Source organism: Folsomia candida, unplaced genomic scaffold (assembly GCF_002217175.1).
Source record: "Folsomia candida strain VU population unplaced genomic scaffold, ASM221717v1 Fcan01_Sc005, whole genome shotgun sequence".
NCBI lineage: Eukaryota > Metazoa > Arthropoda > Collembola > Entomobryomorpha > Isotomidae > Folsomia > Folsomia candida.
Window position 1 is genome coordinate 2,811,690 of NW_019091197.1, and position 20,549 is coordinate 2,832,238.

The 20,549-nt window shown below is 35.5% G+C and overlaps 2 protein-coding genes and 1 long non-coding RNA gene across 3 annotated transcripts; 2 read left to right on the forward strand and 1 right to left on the reverse strand.

Annotated features, from left to right (window-relative positions):
* The first annotated feature begins 1,579 nt into the window (after positions 1 to 1,579).
* LOC118435619 lies at positions 1,580 to 2,407 on the forward strand. Its single transcript, XM_035851926.1, has 2 exons — positions 1,580 to 1,815; positions 2,106 to 2,407. The coding sequence occupies exons 1-2, from the start codon at positions 1,595 to 1,597 to the stop codon at positions 2,293 to 2,295; spliced, it is 411 nt and encodes a 136-aa protein (XP_035707819.1). The 5' UTR covers positions 1,580 to 1,594; the 3' UTR covers positions 2,296 to 2,407.
* A 64-nt stretch (positions 2,408 to 2,471) lies between these two features.
* On the reverse strand, positions 2,472 to 3,562 carry LOC118435620. Its single transcript, XR_004834922.1, has 4 exons — positions 3,124 to 3,562; positions 2,780 to 3,046; positions 2,659 to 2,720; positions 2,472 to 2,594 (listed from the first exon to the last, which is right to left on the reverse strand). It is a non-coding gene; the product is annotated as an uncharacterized LOC118435620 (long non-coding RNA).
* A 10,382-nt stretch (positions 3,563 to 13,944) lies between these two features.
* LOC110850313 (ABC transporter G family member 23) lies at positions 13,945 to 20,499 on the forward strand. Its single transcript, XM_022097749.2, has 15 exons — positions 13,945 to 14,229; positions 15,021 to 15,050; positions 15,202 to 15,319; positions 15,726 to 15,880; positions 16,003 to 16,073; positions 16,137 to 16,173; positions 16,442 to 16,535; positions 16,819 to 17,165; positions 17,656 to 17,896; positions 17,960 to 18,137; positions 18,674 to 18,789; positions 18,876 to 18,946; positions 19,011 to 19,273; positions 19,336 to 19,422; positions 19,734 to 20,499. The coding sequence occupies exons 1-15, from the start codon at positions 14,138 to 14,140 to the stop codon at positions 19,949 to 19,951; spliced, it is 2,118 nt and encodes a 705-aa protein (XP_021953441.1). The 5' UTR covers positions 13,945 to 14,137; the 3' UTR covers positions 19,952 to 20,499.
* The last annotated feature ends 50 nt before the right edge of the window (positions 20,500 to 20,549 follow it).

The window sequence follows — 20,549 nt, forward strand, 5'->3', positions numbered from 1 at the left end:
GCGTTATTTGAGGAGAACTCGTTTTTTTGCAAAATGTGATTGTACTGACATTATGAGAAACCTCACACTACCACGACGATTCGCTGAGAGAATTCATTTGCTATTGTCAAATTAATATGCCGAAGTTAATTATGTACATATGTATTTACATATGCAATTGGTCAGTCATTTCTATGGCATTTATATGTAAAATGATACCTAAAGAAAGCTCGATTCAGTTTTGGATAATAGAAATTGTGAGTCTTCTGTAATACTGATTAATTGCAGGTGGTCAATAAAGTAGTTCTGCAAGTGTATTTATGTACATAGCTAATTTTTCCTCGAGACAAGTTTTCTGCAATACATATGCCACATGGAATTTTTATTATGCTGTTGTACTACGAATGATGTTATATTGTCACATTGAAAAGTCAAATTTGTGTTTCAACCTCTAAAAATAAATGATTTAGATATTCGGAAATGGAAGCAATGAATGTAACCCGTTGTATTTTTAAATCATGCAGAAAATTGACCTGTAATTGTGTTGGCCATGAGCCTTGTAAGGATCATTCATTGAATAAATTTAAAAAAATTGCCTACAATGCAATGCTCATATCTCTAGCCTGAGTCTATTGCTAAATTTCTGCCTACATATGAATTGGTAGTAGAAATAGAAAGATGTCAAATTCAGTATTATTTTCAAACTTGAAAATTTCATGGTTTTTATTATTATGCATATGTATGTATATAATTCAATAGTAATTCCATACAGATTTAAAATACCAACAATCACCCAATGCAGTTTTAACTTAGCAAGTCAGGGACAGAGTCTAGCCCTAAATTTCTGCCAGATGATCTCAACCATTCTTTCGAGCAATGGTTTACATCAATTGGTCCGACTTATTAATTATGCCGTGTCATCTTTCCATTCTTCACGTATTATAGGATACCAATCATCATATAACATACTAAATAACAATATTTATTCACGTAGAGAGAGTGATATCTATGTACTAAAGGGAGGGCAGCCTGGTGGATACGAATTTGGCCTTGAATAACCCCGGAACGGTTTGTCGTAGCGGGTCAAAATTTTGAACAGAAGAGCATGTTATCCTCAGATAGTTGTGTGCAAAATTTCAGCCTTCTACTTTGAAAAATGCCTGCCCCACAGCCCCCAGAAGCTGAGACAGTCATTTCAAATAGTTCCAGAAAACATTACTAATTAATTCGTCAAGGGCGGAGGATCCGGGCGAAACAAGTCACGCGATTAGGACGCACTTCTTTGGCGACGTGAAAATCGACGCGTCCTCTTCCTCGGGTTACGAGTCGCTCATGTCCGACCGCCACTTTGTTCACTCGACCCGTGTTTTTGCGGATCTATATGCAAAACACGTGCCCGTTTATTTATACAATTTTACCCAGATGGTGCCCGTGAAAGACGGTATGAGATAGAATTAGCGAGTTTTTTTGTAACCCAGTAAAGATATAAATTATTTAATTGCACCTAAAAATATGCTATAATCACCTGTGGAAGGGGGCAATTGTTTTTTTAGTCACGTTATTTTTCCAAAATTTTATAAAATTTGTAATTTATAAAGTTTACAAGGTTACAAACATGCGAGTAAATTTCTGGAAGTTGCAAATGCTTTGTATACCGATTCACGAATTTTTAGACGAAAAAAGTCGAAGAGTTCCGTCCCACGACGACGAGACTACATACATGTTCGAAGTATCCGGCGAATTCGCCCAGATGCTCGCAACTATTGGGAAGGGTCACGAGGACGAGCAATTTTCTCGAGAAGTGGTGGCCACGTGGGTAGCCTTTGCTGCCACGGGGTACGATCTTTGTGATTTGACATTTAATGAGAGTGTTCAACATTGTCTGCGTACATATCCTTAGTATCGTAAAATAGTTTACGAAGGAGAAACAAGGGGCCAAGCTTTGCAAACATATTAAGCTCAGTAACCTGATTTTTAATGCAAAATCTTACGACGCTTACAAAATCTCGTAACTGTTGTAATTTATGTTGCGATACGAAAAATACTAAGGAATAAGCATGTAGAGGAAGGATGAATACTCTCAATGTATTGTGTACGTATATATTTGTATTACATATTTTATTTAGGAAGCCAAACGGTCCTTGGGTTGATTGGCCAGCGTATAACGAGCATGGTACATCGCCCAAGAAGTGGATGCATATCGAAAAAGGAGCAAAAGTTGAACCCATTCCAGACTCGTGGGAAGTTAGTGATAAATTTTGGAAGGGTCTGAACATCAAGGAACTTGGGGGGACGTGGAAGTCAGACGAAGCATAGATAAGGTGGGGTAGTGTATTGTATAAATTCATAAAGATACATTTTTTGCTGTATGTATCAATTTGAATGTCTTTATTGTAGTAAAAGATTTTTGAGTAATGAAAGAAACAAACCGTATTTATGTACATAATTTGGCAAGATTTATTGCCACGTGTGTTTTTTATTTTCTACATATAAAATTGAATTACTTATCCTTAGTAAATGTGATTGAATAGCTGTATAAGTATGTTTATGTAATAAAATCCAAGTTTAACGCCAGGTCACAAAACAACAGAAAACTTTCACTTTACTGGACACGGCTTAAAAATAAATATGTATGTATAGTGAAAACATTCCACCAATGAATAATGTACTTTCACTCACGAATGAATAAATGAGGTAGTTCACGGAATCCTTGCATGGAGACATTGTAAACTCCGTAAATGCTGTAAAATTGCAAACTGTTACAAAATTTTACGAATATTTCTAGGGAAAATTAGCTTACCAATTTTTGTCAGATCAAGGGCGTAAAATTATTTTACAAACTTATGGACTTTACAAATTACCCGTGACTACTTGAATTGACTAAATAAATGGCTATCATAATCTCTTATCTTGCGAGAGAAGTTTTTATTCATCACTTTCACCCTTCCTGTCCATTATGCTAGTTAATTTGCATGTACGGTATATATGTATGTACATATTCATATATGTGCCAATTTTCGTTTGGCACTTATTTAGCTATTTTTGTCGTAACTGTGGAGGGCATTACCTAAAAAAATACAATTGTACATATCAAAATAATTTTAATAACTTGTTTCATGGTAGAAAAATGGTCTACAGACGTACCTACATATGTGTACGTACTTATAATTTATTTTGTTGCGAGAACTTTGTGTGCCAATCACTGTCCTCATCCTAATCGTGCTTTATATATATTACGTTGGCCAGCGAGACCCCGAACTCGGCCGGTCTCATTAGTCACGAATGATGTTAATTTATTTTATCCAGTGCATGTATCATTAAGTAGCTCATAGTTTTTCTCCTAACAATTAGGGAATTATACTTACATATCTAAAACACGTTACATTTTCCTACGAGCAAGTTTATTCCTCCCAGTGCAATACATATAAACTATAAATTGCACGTTCTAATTATACATATTTAAATATGTTATTATTTTTGTGAATATGCAGTACACCAGACGTAATGCTTGAACGTATATGTATGAATGAATAATTAAGGAATTAATGGTCACCTTAATTTTATTCTATATACATCGTCGCTGGAAATGTGTTATAACTTGTAAACCAGTCTTATCAGATTGAATGTGACTAACACTTGAATAAAGGTAAATTGAATTGAATTGGATTATGCATATTTTATCGACATGATACACACAACACAATTAATTAACAATGAGATTTACATACATAGGGACCTTTAGATCTTCGACAGGACTGGGATTTTGGGGATTTCCCCTCAATTCATTCTCAATGTTACACTGCGTAAAAACTGGTAGTGATTAAGCAGACTTTTTCAGTGGTACGAACGTCACATCGTAAATATGTACAAATTTACATACTGAACTGGGTCGACTCTTTTGTGACTTGTATAAAAGTGGTCGCCAATTTTCATCATTCTCATGATGCATACATATGTACGTCCTGACATGCTAAGCACGACCGAATAACTGTTTATAGATAAAATGACACCGATGAGAAAAAGAAATATTTGAGACCGGATCACCTTAGTACATATATGTAGGTACATATGAAGCAAGTACATTACATATATAAACGTCTTCTAAACTGTACGATAAATCCCTCAGATTGATTGGACCTGATTTTTAAGCATGCTTGTTAATATCTAATTGATGGTCGAATGTCGAAGAATTTGTAGTAAAAATTTTGTACCATATACATACCTAGGTATATTGGTTATATTTTCCTTGTGGCCAATAAGTATGCGGAACAGGACGGGATTTTAATTTGCATTGGATGGATAAGTAGAAATAACTGATTATACGGTGCAACCCTATTTTGCGAAGACTTTGTCCGTTTATCAGCAGGATAATGCGAGAGAAGAGATCGAGATAATTGAAATAGGTTGGCGGAATCATACCCTCAGGGGAGGATCCTATGAAATTTTGGGGATAAATAGGACCACCCCCCTCGAGATCAAGGGATGTGGTCATATAATTTTTGGGGGAATTATGTACGTGTTTCACCCTTTTGCTACATTTCTTTTGTGATGGTTTATTTGCAAAGTGTGTCTAGAATGATGAAATTACCATGCATGTATCCGAGTTCAGGTTGTCACGATGGAGGGCATGTAAATAAATATATTGTGGTTATATATGTATGTGATGTGCTTATCTTCATTATATATTTATGTATAGTGTCGGCATAAAGCTTTTTCTTCCTTGTACATCGCTACATAAATACATATATATGTACCTAAAACATACATGTAAAAAAAATATCAGTATGCATGAACGCTAGGTTACATTTTATCCGCATTTTTCCTTGTACCGGCTTTATCCCAGAAAAACTTCAGGTGAAATGTGTAAAAGTGTATGTATATATACATATGTAATAAAATATAAATACATATACATATAATCGCATCTATTTATGTGTAGATAGATATGCACAATTGTACATATGTATATGTAAATAATGGCACATCTTCCCTATCATATCTGGAAGTCTAGTTCCCACCATAAAAAACCCACGGTGGGTACATGCGTCAATTGTCCAGAGTTAGAAGACCCCCAGCTCTCCCAGTATTGAAGGTTGTTATTAATAAAAAGTAATTTTATTATATGTAGATACCATCTCAATTAAAAACACTTCGTAAAAGTGCAAATATGCTACACACATAAAAGCGATAGCTTATATTAGGGTTGCCGCGGGTAACGGGTCGGGTACCCCGCATACCCGTTACCCGCATACCCGCACAATTCTTGCGGGTACCCGTTATCTGCGGGTAGCGAGAACTACCCGCACGGGTAACGGGTAGTTTAGTTTTTATTTAATTTTCGACACAAATCAGTGCACAAAGACAGTTAGTAGCAAGTTAGTCCATTTACCAACAAAAGCGTCAATTTATTATTTATCCATTTCAAAGTCATTTGCCAGCAACGAGGTTTTATAACGAGCGCGTCTTCGCGGAAGCAACAGAAGCCTATGTCGGTCTCAAATGCTTTTCACGCCCAGAAAATGCAGAGCAATTATTGTTTCTCAAAGATAATTTGCCTGCTCTAAAATGTCAGTAATAATTTAACTTATATTTGTCTGTATTTATGTAAGACTGACGAGATTTTAATTTGCGCTTTGAAGATGAAAAACCTGAATCCGATTGAAAGCAAAAAATTTATTTGTAGACAATTTTTTGAATGAAAACTTCATTTAAATTAAAATTTGAAAAAAATTCAAACAAAAAATTGAACCTTTTTCAAGCTACACAAAGATTTCCAAGCGAGTGTATCAAAAAGCAGGCCAAAAATTAGGAATCGCGCGATACTTATCTCCCCGTTGAATGCCCTCTCGAAGAATAATATTGGCGGCAAAGTCTTATTTTTAAGTAAATGTTTTGTATCTTTTTCCTCCACTAAAGGAAATCCAGGGTGGACTTTGAACCCGGCCCCCGCAATAGTTTCCTTTAAACTTGTCATTCAACGGAAAAGTAAGTGCCATGTGATTCCTATTTTTTGGCTTAATTTTTTGATAGATACATAAATCGCTAAGAAATACCTGCATTGCTTGAAAAACGATCCAATTGAAACTTAAAAAAGGTTTCAGAAATAACGAGTGCCATCGACGAGCAAATTATTGCATGCGTTACTTGCAAATCATTATCTCAAAGTACATATCAACCCGAATGAACAAATAATTGATTAAATCAAATTTATTCTGAAGTGTGGTTAGTTTTTAACCTAATTCTCATAACGGGTAGCGGGTGACGGGTACCCGAACGGGTACCCGTGCGGGTACGGGTAGTTGCGCTGCGGGTAGCGGGTCGGGTAACGGGTAGCATTTTCGCTACCCGCGGCAACCCTAGCTTATATGTGTCACTAGATCATGTGAGAAATTAGAATAATTGCGAAACCATGCGAAACCACGTGTATGTATCTGTTCATACTTAAAATATATATGTAGCAGCGGTACATACATACATGCTTGGTCAGTTAATTAAGTAAATATGTACGTCAGTGCATTTTCGCACGCATTTATGATTTCATACTTTCCAAGTTTTATAACTTTCCATGGCTCTACATATTTAATGGTTTATTTTTGTATGCAACTCTATAAATAGTCATTTTTTTCTTGTGGACCTTGTGTACTTGTATATGTATGTATGTATAGATGTGAGGAACTACGATAAGTATGTACACACTTACATAAAACTGAAGTATTAAAATAATACCAAGCGGTATTCATATATCACTCTTGAAAAAGTGGTATTGATAAAAAAAATGCCGTGTAGTAATAGCTCGGTATTAACCTTTTACCATATCGATAGAAAATTATTAAGGAGACCGGCATAATTTTAATACCAAGCGGTAGCAACTTGAATACCGAGAAATAAATACCTGCGTGACTATACCAGATTTCTAACAGTGTACGCTTGTGGCTACATGATATACATAGTTTTTATACAATGAAATACCAATACATATGTCTTTAAGTACTTATTAAATTGCTTATCATACAAAACTATGCCATGATAATTATAGATATTTCGTTGCTTTTAAGTATTTTCAGAATTCATACTGCTTTTAATTTAGTCATCAAATCAGGTAATCATATTTATGCATAATGAAATGAAGCAACATAATTGTGCTTTTCTTGGAACTCGAAGATGGGCTTGGCATGATAATTTTGTACGAATTCCGTTCATAAGTGTACTGCATCTTTAATAAATATGTGAGTACCTGTGTAACAAATATTTATCTGTAATTACCTATTTGTATTTTCCAACCTAACTCAGGAAAATTTACCAGACAATTTCTTGTTGCGATTGAACTCCGCAAAAACAATTAATTAATTCACCTTCATTTTTCCAACCGTCTGGAGAGGAAAGATGCATTCAATAGCAAATTGTTTTAGGAAATGTTACTGAAAATAAGTAATGCACTTTCATGTCTGACAGTGATTGCAGAAACCTACCGCAAACATAATTGAGGAAGTTGTTATCAATTTCAGACCTTATCACCGTTTTCGCACACCTTCATTAGTAAGACAAAACACTTACTTACCTATGTACATACTTATGCGTTTATTGATCAGGCATGTAAATATGTACATAAAAATCAGACATCATGTAATAGTGCATAAGATGAATTAAACTGTGCGTCATCAACCTGTCTGGATCCGATTAGAGACCGTGCATAAAATATGTGACTGTTTCATAGGGACTAATATATTATTTCCCAATTTTAATAATACACTGTTAGAAATCTGGTATAATCACGCAGCTATGGATTTCTCGGTCGGTAAAACATGCATTTGATATTGTAAAACTTTAATACCGAGCTGTTATTAGACGGTATTACTTATCAATACCACGTTGGTACATAGAATCATACATGAATATCCCTTCGTATTATTTGAATACTGGATTTCTAAGAGTGTAAAATGTGTGTCCCAACAGGATGACAATATTGTATTTTTCAAAAAAATCGATCACATCCTTTATGTACATTCCCTAATGTTTAAAGCGGTTGCAGTTCCAGAAAGGGCGAAAAATCACTTTCTTTGGGACCCGCGTAATGATGGGGTCAATTCGAAGAGGATCTTTGATATGTAATGTGTTACATAAGATTGGATAACCTGTTTTTATCCCCCAAAGTTTTGTAACGACAAATATCGTGCAAATTGGGACAACCTCTTCATGGGTTTTCCACCCAGACAATAAAAGACTCACTTTAATCAAATCGTAAAATGGATGTCAGATTTTAGTAAAGAAAAACCGCAAATAAATATGTACGCATGCAGCTAATAGACTGGCAACATTTTATGTAAGACGAGACGACCACTTTTTACTAATTAGTTGGGTTTGACACCTGAGTCGAATAAAGTGACTGATGACCCAGAGACAGTTTAAAAAGTATGAATAGTACGTTTGACTCACTACCGGCGCAAACTTACATAAAATTACGCAACACTGCAGTCTAGACTTCGGAAATTTTTTGTTGTTTCATATTTAGTTTCTATATACAAATAAAACGCTTGTTTGTTTGCAATCCCGTGATTGATAAATACTTTGCAAAATAATCTGTAAATGATATAATGGACCAACAAACACAACTGTCATTCGCTAAAAGCGTAATTTTGATAATTTATATATCCAGCATTAAAATAATACCAAGCGTATCGGTATTTAGATATGTATGACTCTATGTACCAAAGTGTAAGGTAGTACCGTGTACTAATGACTCGGCATTAAAGTTTTACCATGTCGGTAGCAAATTGTTTACGAACATGTATAATTTTAATACCAGGCGGTAGCAACTGAAAAATCAATGCCTGCGTGACTATATTACATTACATTTCTATTTGACAACAACATTTTGTTATTCATGCAGATGGTTATACATCTTCAATAAGTCCTGAAATAAAAAAAAACACCAGGTAAATATCTTTCCTGATGGGTAAGACATATATGCATCATGGAATTATCCATGATGCATACATACGTACATGCATACCTAAGAACGTGATTCGTCTGTAGGTACATATGTACATTTGCATGCACACCTTTCCTGGTAAAAGAAACAACTTTCCACTTCCCTACTGCGTTTAACCTTCCAATGTGCAAATATACATAATAAGTACGTAAACACATATATTAGCACATTGTGCTTATTTACATATTTAGGTTCATGTACGATAGATATGCACACACGAGCAAAAACATTGCACTTAATTCGTGGAAAATATACATATGTACGCAAATGGCTTGGCTATCAAATCCCATGCAAGCTGAAATCAAACTGTAAACAAATTCACAACAAAATTCATTTAAAACTAATTAAAGGGAAGCCAAAATTTTTTAGATAGGACATTTCTTAGAAATTTCCTTTCCGGAATCATCAATTTAGTAATTAATATTTGTAACGTGTCGCAGTAACAAGATGCGAATTTTATGACTAATATTTTCACTTTGTACATACTATTAAATTAAAATTGAGAGATGAATGTTATGCGAGAATCAAATCCGTCCAGATTAATAGTCAATGCTGAGCAAATAAATTGTACTCGCGTGAATCAGAGGTGCAAATTTGCGAAAACTCAAAACTTAGCGAAATATATTGCACTCAATTTTTCATACTTCAATTGTTTAAACCCTGCATATACATACATATGTAGGTATATGTATTGACTTTAGAGACCCCAATAAATAAATGAACATATACCTCAAATAGCTACCGTAATTGGGATCTTTTTAACCAGTGAATTATTAAACTTGTTACATTTTATCGCATGCAAATTTATTCCACCCAGTTCAATTTACATATTCTAATTATTTTTTCATTAGTGGTATAACGACAATTATTGCAAAATGATAGAGTAAAAAACACATCTGACTCTACATTAGGTTCAAATGAGGAATGAATGACAATCTCACTTTTATTCAAACTCGTCTCACCAGGAGACCCACGACTAACTATTTTTTTATCGACATGATACACGGTCCATTAAGATTTGCATGAACGTGGAAGCTTTAATTGCACAGGACTGGATTTCGGGGATTCCCCCAAATCCACTTTATTACTGAAAGTGTATGTACAGATGTATGTATGTTCACATATAATAATCCCTGCATGTGCACCTAATTGAAAACTGGTCTTGATTAAGGAGGCCTTTCCAGTAGTTCAAACATGCGTCATATGCATACAAATGCTGCATGCCAGCGCTGAACTGGGGTGACTCTTTGGGGGCCATGTGTAAAGGATGTCGAGACTTTTTGATCAGATACATTGTGAATTAATATTTACGATGATGCTTTTGCTTTTACACCTACAAGACCATGAGGACACAGGTAAATATGCATCTACAAATATAAATATGTACATATATACCTATGCAAGTTACGTGAGACGCTTGGTGTACAATACGCGGTCAGTTTCATACAACCGATATTGAACATATTGTGTTGTAAGGAGTGCAACAAGGAGTGCAACAACGTGTAAGGAGTGCAACAAGGCACACATAAAACAACTCATAGAATTAGATCGTACTTATCCTTAGAATGGAGGTGATTTCCCAACGTTTGCTCACAGACTTGGACTAAACTTGTGTCAATCGATTACAAATTCAATTAGTATGCAATTTACAAATAGCACTAACAGCCCATGCTCAGGATTGAAGGAGATATTTGCATAAAAATAGAATAAAATGCGCAGGAAATTTGGAAAGTGCAAAATTTGTCAACTTTTAGGTGCTTTGTTTTATATTATTTTTATGCAAATATCTCCGCCAAACCTGAGCATTGGCTGGTAGTGCCATTTCCAAATTTTACCATACAAATTTCCCATGCCCTGTCATCAAATGCGCACATACATATATATGTGCGAATTCTATTTGTATGCTAAGTACATATATGTACATATATCCTGACGGTATTGTAAATGAAGTATTGGGAGGCCTTATGGGTATTGTTATCAAGTCGGTGACAATCTTTATGCAGGTCGCCATGTATATATCTTTGTACGCAAATACGCGACAATATGTGTTCCATTCACCTGTAAAACTGATTTGACATGATTTTCAAGTTTTTTCGTGCACGTATCTAATTTCCAATCCTAAAGTAAACTTTGTGTATTTCACGTCACGTGTTCTTCATTAGGAATACGTATATTCTGAACAAGATGGGATTTCCATTCACACTTTTTGCACAATTATGTCAAAACTGATCAAATGAACCGACACAAGATTAACGTTAATGGGTTCGGGTTGTCACATTTGAGAAAATATCAATTTGTGCAGCTTTTTATGTACGCATTATCTTCATTGCATAATTCTGACAAATAGGAATATTTATTTATGTGTGTCAATCAAGCTTGTTATTCTGTTCTAATTAATCATCGTTAATTGCCAATCGCACTAAATGTCGATCTGCGTATTTTACAACTTTCCTTTAACCAAACCTGTCAAATTTTTTAATTTGACAACTTTATCTGTACAGTAAAATTATTAGAACTGCTGAAAAACTCGAGTGGATTTTCCAATCATAACTTTCTCGAGTGTTGTTAAAATTTTATGTGCAGTTGCACGGCAATAAATCAAGAGACATTATATAAACGTCGTTTTATGTAATCCTCATGAGTATATGCATAGACATGAAAACTTTGGTAAACTTATGTATTAATTATAGTAAGAAATCGAATGCGAAAATTAATTTTGTATGCAAAAATACAGAAGCTGTGTAAAGCACATGTCAAACAGTGTCAATTTCGCATTATTCTTTATTCACCATGAATAAATTTGGGTCTTAAATACTTTTTTTGCAGTTTGCACCTTAGTTGTCATTAACTTATTCTAAAAGAATGTATGTATGCACACATTTCCATGAGAGAATTATGCATGAGGGTAAATTTAATCTCTGATCAATTCTGATTTCTCATACTTCAACTAATTGATTAGCACAACACTTTCCTCGTTACGTTTTTATGTCAATCGACACATTAAGTATTGCTACCTTTGCTTGGCCAGACTAATACATACGCAAAGAAAGAATACGGTGAAATAAATATTATGTATGCCGTAAATGCTCTATTTACATATAACCTATTCTAGTTACATACACCCGAGTCTCTACATATCGCCGGGTCTGGAGACCAAGATTTAGAAAATTAACGGGGCCGGAATTATGATCTGCGTTGTAGGAAGTCTCTGCGCTCCTACCCGTGAAAATGAATAATCCCTGAACTCAAAATGGGGGTAGTCTAAATAGGTTAACAGTTATGTGGATTATAATCGACCCATGATTATAGTCTGGTCAAAATTCCCTATTGGCGATTATATTATTTCTCTAAAAAATGATTGTCTACTAGATAAATACACGATCATCCGGTTGTTATCGAATTTTCCTAGAAACGTATAACGAGAAACAACATGACTACCATTGAATTGAGTAATTTCTTTGCTAATAACATCAAATCTAGTCCTAATTGAGCAGAGAGATTAACCTGTCCATTCAAAGTTCCTGTTTATAATAGTAATCGATTATGATCCACATAATTGTTAACCTTGACTTACGGGCAATGCTGCAAATTACCGGAGAAACAAAGTTTAGCCGGGTCTCTGTATAATTGTAGCCGGGTGTGTTACATGAAGTTTTTATATTTTAGCCCAGGATATAATTAGAGAATTTGCGATGCTTATCCTGAATATGTACATATATATGTCGGTACATGTACATATATATGTATGTAATTGCACACCGCCATGCGCCAGACACCCCGGTCCAACTATGTACATCGGTTCCCACCATAAGAAAAAATGACTTTATCCATCCACACATGTTCAATGTCCATTCAACACTTTTCCGAACAGAACACACTCAAACTCTCCCACCAATTAAGGTTATTAAAAAAGCGTAATTTTATTACATATAACATAAAACTTAAATCACCTCATGCAAATATGCAGGTTGTTAATTACCCCAGGACACACAATGGTATAGATCATGTGAGAAACTAGAGTAAGTAATTGCGTAACCAAGCAAATAATGCAACTACATATGTATCTAAATCTAAGTACAACATGTGCATATAACACGAGGCATTTACATACCTAAGGGGTTTGTGAAAACTTGCTTCTGTGCCATTTGGCCTTGAACTTAAAGCTAAAAAATAAGGACCATATTTTTTCAAGTATAAATGAAGATAAAAACAAATTTAGACAATTCACCTAGACCTTGGTAATATTGTAAAATCCATAAATTTTGTAAACTCACAAAATCTTACAAACATATCTAAGGAAAATGGGCTCATAAATTTTTCTAAAGTTCCTCAGATCAAGGACTTTTATTTGTTTTGTAAATTTTTGAAATTTATTTTATAAAACTTTCAAATTTTACATGCATTTATATGAGTAAAAAAAATTGTGTTTTATTCACTTTTTAATACCCAGAATTAAAAAAGACACGCCTTACGTACATGTGTACATATTTACATTGCTGGGAATAAGTTAATTAAGTTAGTAAATGTAAATTTTCGTCCAAATGAACCTTCAAGTTCAATAATTTTCCATGGCCTTATCTGAACAAGATTTTGTAGATTTAATATCGACTTTTGTACACGTACGGTAACACATGATTTGACTTTGCAATTTCAAGACGCTCTACTTAATAATACCCTTCACCACCACTAATTACGACTCGAGGTGAAGTGACCCTGTCTTTCTTGCCGAGTATGTAGAGCTCAACTTATTTAACCTAACAAATTAATCCTAAGCCAGATTCCCAGACGAGTCCCATTCCAGTCAGTCGTGCAGGTATCTATCTAGGTACCAATTAGTCAGAGGTGTATCAAGTCAAGTAATTGCAATCAGGCAAACTTTTCCCTCTTCGATGATGCGTTATATACACAAATGTACGTATGACCAGTGCAAGTATGCATGTATCTGTAGATGGTAATAACGACGCTATTTTTCCTTTTGTCGGACAGTGCTTACTTACACGTCGACTCGATTACAAGTAGTGTGCAATCTTTTTAAGGAAGTGTGTAAATTTGGCAATATGTGTTACTGTACGTGACAATAGTGCAATACATTTAATTAGAGTGGATATATGTATATAATTAAATTTATTGCACGTGGTGATTAAATAGGAGAAAAAAGACAATATAAAAATGGCGCTAACAGTACGAAACGGTACGAAAGGATATGCAGAAGGGAAGTTTGTGCTTAATAATCTCAACATGAGTGTGGCCCGGGGAGAGATGTAAGTTTTGGGATGATTAAAAAACCGTGATTTTTATGAAATAATGCATATTAGGATTTAATTTAAGTTAGTCTCATGTTTATTGACAAAATTCGTATATATTGTCAGCATAATAAGGTAAACGTACATACGGAAGTAGCTTTAGTGAGAAGTTTTATGCGAAGGTTTCGCTAATAAAGTTTTATACCCAGCTATAAAATCTCATTACTGAAAAACCGTGTGAATACTCTGTTAAATCGTTTCTCTCCGAATATGCTGCGTGCACATTTAAATGTGCTATACTTTATAACTAGATTCGATGTAATAAATGTGCTACTTTGTCCCAAACATACCTGCGGGGTTAATTTACCCATTAATCACCCATTAATTTTTAATTTTCATCAACTCCTCAATTTCATCAATTTCAACAATAATCTCATTTTGCCCCAAACCACATTCCTTGATTAGCAAGAGGGTGTGGTCGTGAATCAGTATTAATTTATGGTGTCATATGGTGAAAGCAGAATTGAAAAAATCCATCTTCGTACTAGCCCCGCGCCCCAAAAATTAGATGACAATATTCGAAAGCAGATTATAAAAGATTATTAGCAGATTATGAATCAGTTCTGTGTGTTTTGCTTGTGCACAGACGACGGGTAGGGAAGATTTGTGCATAAAGTAGATAAAGCTACTTAATAATTAGCAACTACAGAAAATAGATTTTGAAACTTAAAAGTGAAAATTGATTATTTTTTCCTACACATTTCAAAAATATTAAATCCGACATGTCACTATTTTTTTATTGTTTTCAGTTATGGTCTCCTTGGAGCCAGTGGTTGCGGGTGAGATCAATTTACTTATGTGCATATTTTAAAAAAATCAGATATAAAACTATGGCAGACTTGAATTTTTTGAAAATTGATAATTCTGAAACCCCGGACTTCAAAAAATGTTAAAATTTACCCCAGCTTATAATTTCATTTCACATTTCAGCAAGACGACCCTGCTCTCATGTGTCGTCGGCCTTCGTAAACTCGACAGTGGTGATCTTATCGTGTTCGCTCAACAAAGGAAAGGTCATCTGGGTCACTTGTGTGGTTACATGCCTCAGGTAGAGATATAATTCAAATGAGGCGTTCTGCGAATGTCATCAACTTTTGTATGCAGTCAACTTCATGCACTCTAAATAAATGAGTACTGTTCACCCAATATTAATAGTCACAAAAAAATCTGAAAGGTTTTTTGCCAGATTATTTTGTACTAACAATTAGCAACCAAATAACCTCTCAGATAATTTCAAGGAATTGAAACTATTAATTTTAGATGACCAGTGGGTGAAAGTATTACTACCGCTGTAGATATTATGCAATTCCACCGCATGGTAATACGCACAGTGACAAATTTTTACCGAGAGTAATGAATTTCCTCCAGTGTCGGTGATATTTTATTACTAGAGCGTTGATATTGTAAATAATTATGTGGATATATTCAAATTTGTGTTACAAATTGTTCCCCAGGAAATCTCCCTCCTAAACATTTATACCATTCACGAAGCACTCCACCATTTCGGGATGATTTACGGCATGTCGCACGAAGCTATTGAAACGAAGATCAAATTCCTCACCACCTTTCTCGACCTTCCCCCCACATCGAGGATCATTGAACATTTAAGGTGAGTAGGAAATTAAGAAAATGGCCGAGCTTGAAGCCCGTGATAGATTTTCCTCCAGTTTTTGGCCGTCATGGTATTTCTCACATTACGAGACTAACCTAGTTGCTTGCAAATATTTCTAGTGGGGGTCAAAAGCGGAGGGTGTCCTTGGCCGTGGTCATGATCCACAATCCTGCTCTGCTCATACTCGACGGTAATAATTTGAGCCAACTTAGACTTGAGATTACGATGTTAATTAATGATGACCCAATTTTAGAACCTACGGTAGGCCTGGATCCCTTATTACGACAAAGGTAAGTATTTTCGATAAACCTATTATATTACTAAGATTAGTGATTCATTGGGCGTGATAAAAATAAGGGCTTATTTCCAGTCGGAACTCATTTAGTAAATCTTGCGACATACAAATATGATTTTTTACTATGTATTTATTTGGGCAAGTTTGAAAAAATGGCAAAAAACTTGCAAACTTAGTAAATTACGTACATACATATGCTAAATTTGAGATATTTGTGAAGCCTGTTGCTAGATTGGCAATTCTTAAATATTTATGTTTTCCAGGATTTGGGAGCATTTGGTCGAAATTTCGAGGACGCGTGGGACCACGATTGTCATATCAACCCATTATATCGAAGAATGCAATCGATGTGATAAGGTGAACCCTTAAATTAAACCATCAATTAATTATGTTTCTTATTTAATTTGTGGAACAACTCGGAAAAACGTGCTTCGATTTATTCATGGATTTGAAAAGTTTAAAAGGACACAAAGCGTCCCGATTTACCTAGCTAAAGAACATTTTTATTATTTCACAATAAAGCAGGGTTACAAATTTTGTAAATTTTAAATTTCAAAGCATTGAATGTGAAATATTCATCAAAGACTTTTATAAATTTATGAGTTTTTGCCATTTTATAAAATCACAAATGCTCCCCCAGGTCGGTTTCATGCGTGGGGGCCAGCTTCTCGCCGAGGACGCGCCGTCTGCCCTCCTCACCCTCTACAACTGCCCTTCTCTAGAGCAGGTCGCTCTCCAGCTTTGTCGCATGGACGAGAACCATGCCCCCATTTCGACCACGCCACAACCCGACATCACCCGAAATTCGACCACCCCCGACTGGATTTTTCAGGATGAAGGCGTCGTCAAGGCCAAGTCGTTTCGCAGGTTGTCCATCACCCTGCAAGATAACGTGGTCTTATCACCCATGAATGTCGAGACGAATCACGCCTCCATCATCCACGCCCTCGTCGTCAAAGCTTGGCGGAGGCGGAAACGAGATTGGAGGTGAGGCTTATTAACTAATAAGGGACATCTCCCAACGTATGTTCTCAGATTTTGACCAAACTAGTGTCAATCGATGGCAAATTTAATTAATATGAAATTTGCAAAAAATACTACCTGAAAATGCTCAGGTTTGACAAAGATATTAGCATCCGAAGAGGAGAAACTGCGCAGTTAATTTTGAAATCGTAAAATTTGCCTACTATAAAGCCGGTTTTCTCCTCTTTGGGTGCCAATGTCTTTGCCAAATTGGCAGATACTGTCTTTTGCAAATTTCATATTACTTAAATTTGCGATTGATTAACACTAGTTTGGTCAAAATCTGAGAGCATTCGCTGGGAGACCTCCATTGTACGTCCAATTCAGAGGCACCGAGTGGTGGTGGTCACTGACCACGCTTCAGCAAAAAAAAAATCAAAAATAATACATAAGCATTGTCCATGCTCTTATGTATGTACTTACGTAACAGAGTTTAATTTGAATTTAATTACAGGCTAATTTTTAGCGAACTTTGCATACCAGTCTTTGTCCTCATCCTGTTTCAAAACATTGTTGGCCTAGAACCTCGAATCCTGCCGGTCTCATTAGTCACGAACGATGTCAATTTGTCCAATAACTCGCAACTTTTTCAACACTGCGCACAAAACGTGACGAAGCACAATTCTTCGAAATGTTTGGAAAACGCAGGGATTTGCAATTACTTGGAAACCTTTGAAAACAATGAGTTCGAATGGGTAAGAATTTATGAGAATTTTGGATATTGAATCTTACATACATTTTTAACTTTAAATACTCAGATCACAACGACGACGTATCAGGAAGGGTATGAGAGCATCCAGAAAGGAAAAACCGTCGCCCTCCTCGCCTTCCCAGGAAACTTTGGGCATCACATGAAGGACAGGATCGTCCACAGGAATTTTGCAGACAACGAGACCATCGACGGCTCCACGATTACGATCGCTCTGGACGAATCAAGTATTTAAATATAACTTTGATATAAATACTTATTTATATACAATGGAATCTTTTTTCACGCTACAAATACACCCGGATTGTGTAGCGAGTTATGCATATTAATACATACATAAATCAAGCAAAAAAATTAGTTATCATGTGGAACTTATCGTTCCGTTGAATGGCCCCTTTGAGGAAAAATATTGGGGTCAAAGGCCTGGTGTTCGACCAGTGGAGGAAAAAGCGAGATTGAACCCCAATATTTTTCTTCAAAGGGGTCATTCAACAGAGAAATAAGTGCCATGGAATTCTTAATTCTGTGCTTGATTTTTTTGTTTAAGTCGCTAGATAATATCTACACACCTACCAGGTGTAACTTGAAAAAGGTTCCATTGGTAGATCTATTTGGTTGTCTCATCATGCGATTAAATGCTTAAACAAGTATGAAAGTTTTCTAGCAAAAGTATTTAACTCCTTACTTTTTTGGATGACCCCAAATACTCATTTTCCTACAAGCACAATTATTTTAAAACTTTATAAAATATTTCATTTTCAAGATTCAATCTCTTCATCCTGGATGAAGGTGACCATCTTGACCAAATATATCAACTTTATCGCCAACATAGCTACGGCTTGTTCCTCAAGTCCTGCCGCGGTCCGACCCCCGCTTCAAGTAAATAAAATTTAAAGCTATTTATTTTAACTTTACTTTTCATTAAACACGAAATTAAAATTAAGTACTAAATTTGAATTTTACAGTACAACGCAATCTATGGAGGCATTGGGATCCAAAGTTTCCTAGCATTTACGCAACCTGGAATTATAATGCTGTAAGTTTGCCTAAATTAATTGCAATAATTTTTTTGCAAATAATATCGACTCATTTTTTGACAGCATGCTGTACATGATGTCCCAGGCGACCGGTGTACTTTGGATTCTGGATAGAACGGCGGGGCTTGAGGATCGCGACTACGCGGCCGGAGCGTCCCTTCGACACCGCATTGCGGCCAGTGTGGTGACCGACTCGATCAAAACGGTGATACAGATGACCATCTTTCTTACCCTGTTATTCGGTTTTTACAACGTTGAGATTAGAGGATCCTGGATAGTGGCGCTCAGCCTGATATTTGTGACTTCCATGTCAGGGGTTGCGATAGGTTAGGTGATTCGAAGAAAGTTTAAATTTGGCGCGTCCTAATATATTATTCTTTTGTTGCAGGGTGCATGATTTGTTCGCTGCGGGATAGAGAGCTTGAAGTCATTATAATCATGGTGTTCGTCAATGTAATTCAGGCGTACTCGTCAGGTTGGTAGCTCTGAATTTATAAGAAATATGCAAAAAATTATTAGACTTTCTGCTCAGTTTGACCCCTTGCGAAACAAATTATGTGTACAAACCAATGGGAGAAACATGCCCAGTTTTTGTCTATTGATCAATAAAAATCAATCGAAAATCCAATTAGATTTGGTAAACACCCCGGTAATACTCCCTGACTGCGACAGTCCAACCAAATATTTCATCTGTAAAATTACCCTTACTTCAATGCTCGCCTGACTTTGCACACGTCATAATTTTTAAATTTTTTGTGCACCCTTTACAATTTATGTAAATTTCAGGAAGTCTCTTACCCCTGGACTGGGCGCCATGGTATTATCGCCAATTTTTTTGCAACCTGCTCCCCTCCAGTTTTGCGTCGGAGGCACTCCGCTCCATAACTTCGAGAGGGTGGGGATTGGACAACTTCAACGTGGCGAGAGGCTTTCTCAGTGCTGCTGCGTGGGGCTTGTTCTCCCTCGCCGTCGTAGTATTCATCGAGCGGAGAAGGCACAAATGATCATTTTCTAGACAAATTAGTAAAATTGAGTGAAACGTGCGATGATTAGAAGAAAGTAGAATCCCCGCCAAAAATTTGGCGGGGATTAACAAACACATTACCCCGAAGAGAGTTTCTGAAGTTTTATTCTATCCAGGAAGGGAAGACGTTAGAAATAAATTCTTACGTACATGCAAATTGATTGTAAAATTTGTAAATATTTATAGTCAGGATATGTTAACTAAATTATAATATGTACATATATATATATGCATAACCCATACATGCATGCGTAAGAAATTCGGTGGACTGTAGATACTCCATTGCTCAACTTGATGATATTCATCCTGACTCAATTATCGACTGAGTCAGGATTCCTGACTATGAATATTCCACATGTACATACACAAAATTACGGATAATTAATAAGAATGATATACAGGGTGTTTAAAAAAATATTTAAATATGATATACATACATACATTTATTGTACATAGTTTATAATAAATTTGAAACCGACTGCTTTGAAGTAAATCTAATTTTCTCAATAAATATTTTTACATAAATAATTCATTTTAATATTGGTAAATGAGCACAATACATAAATAAATATATATAA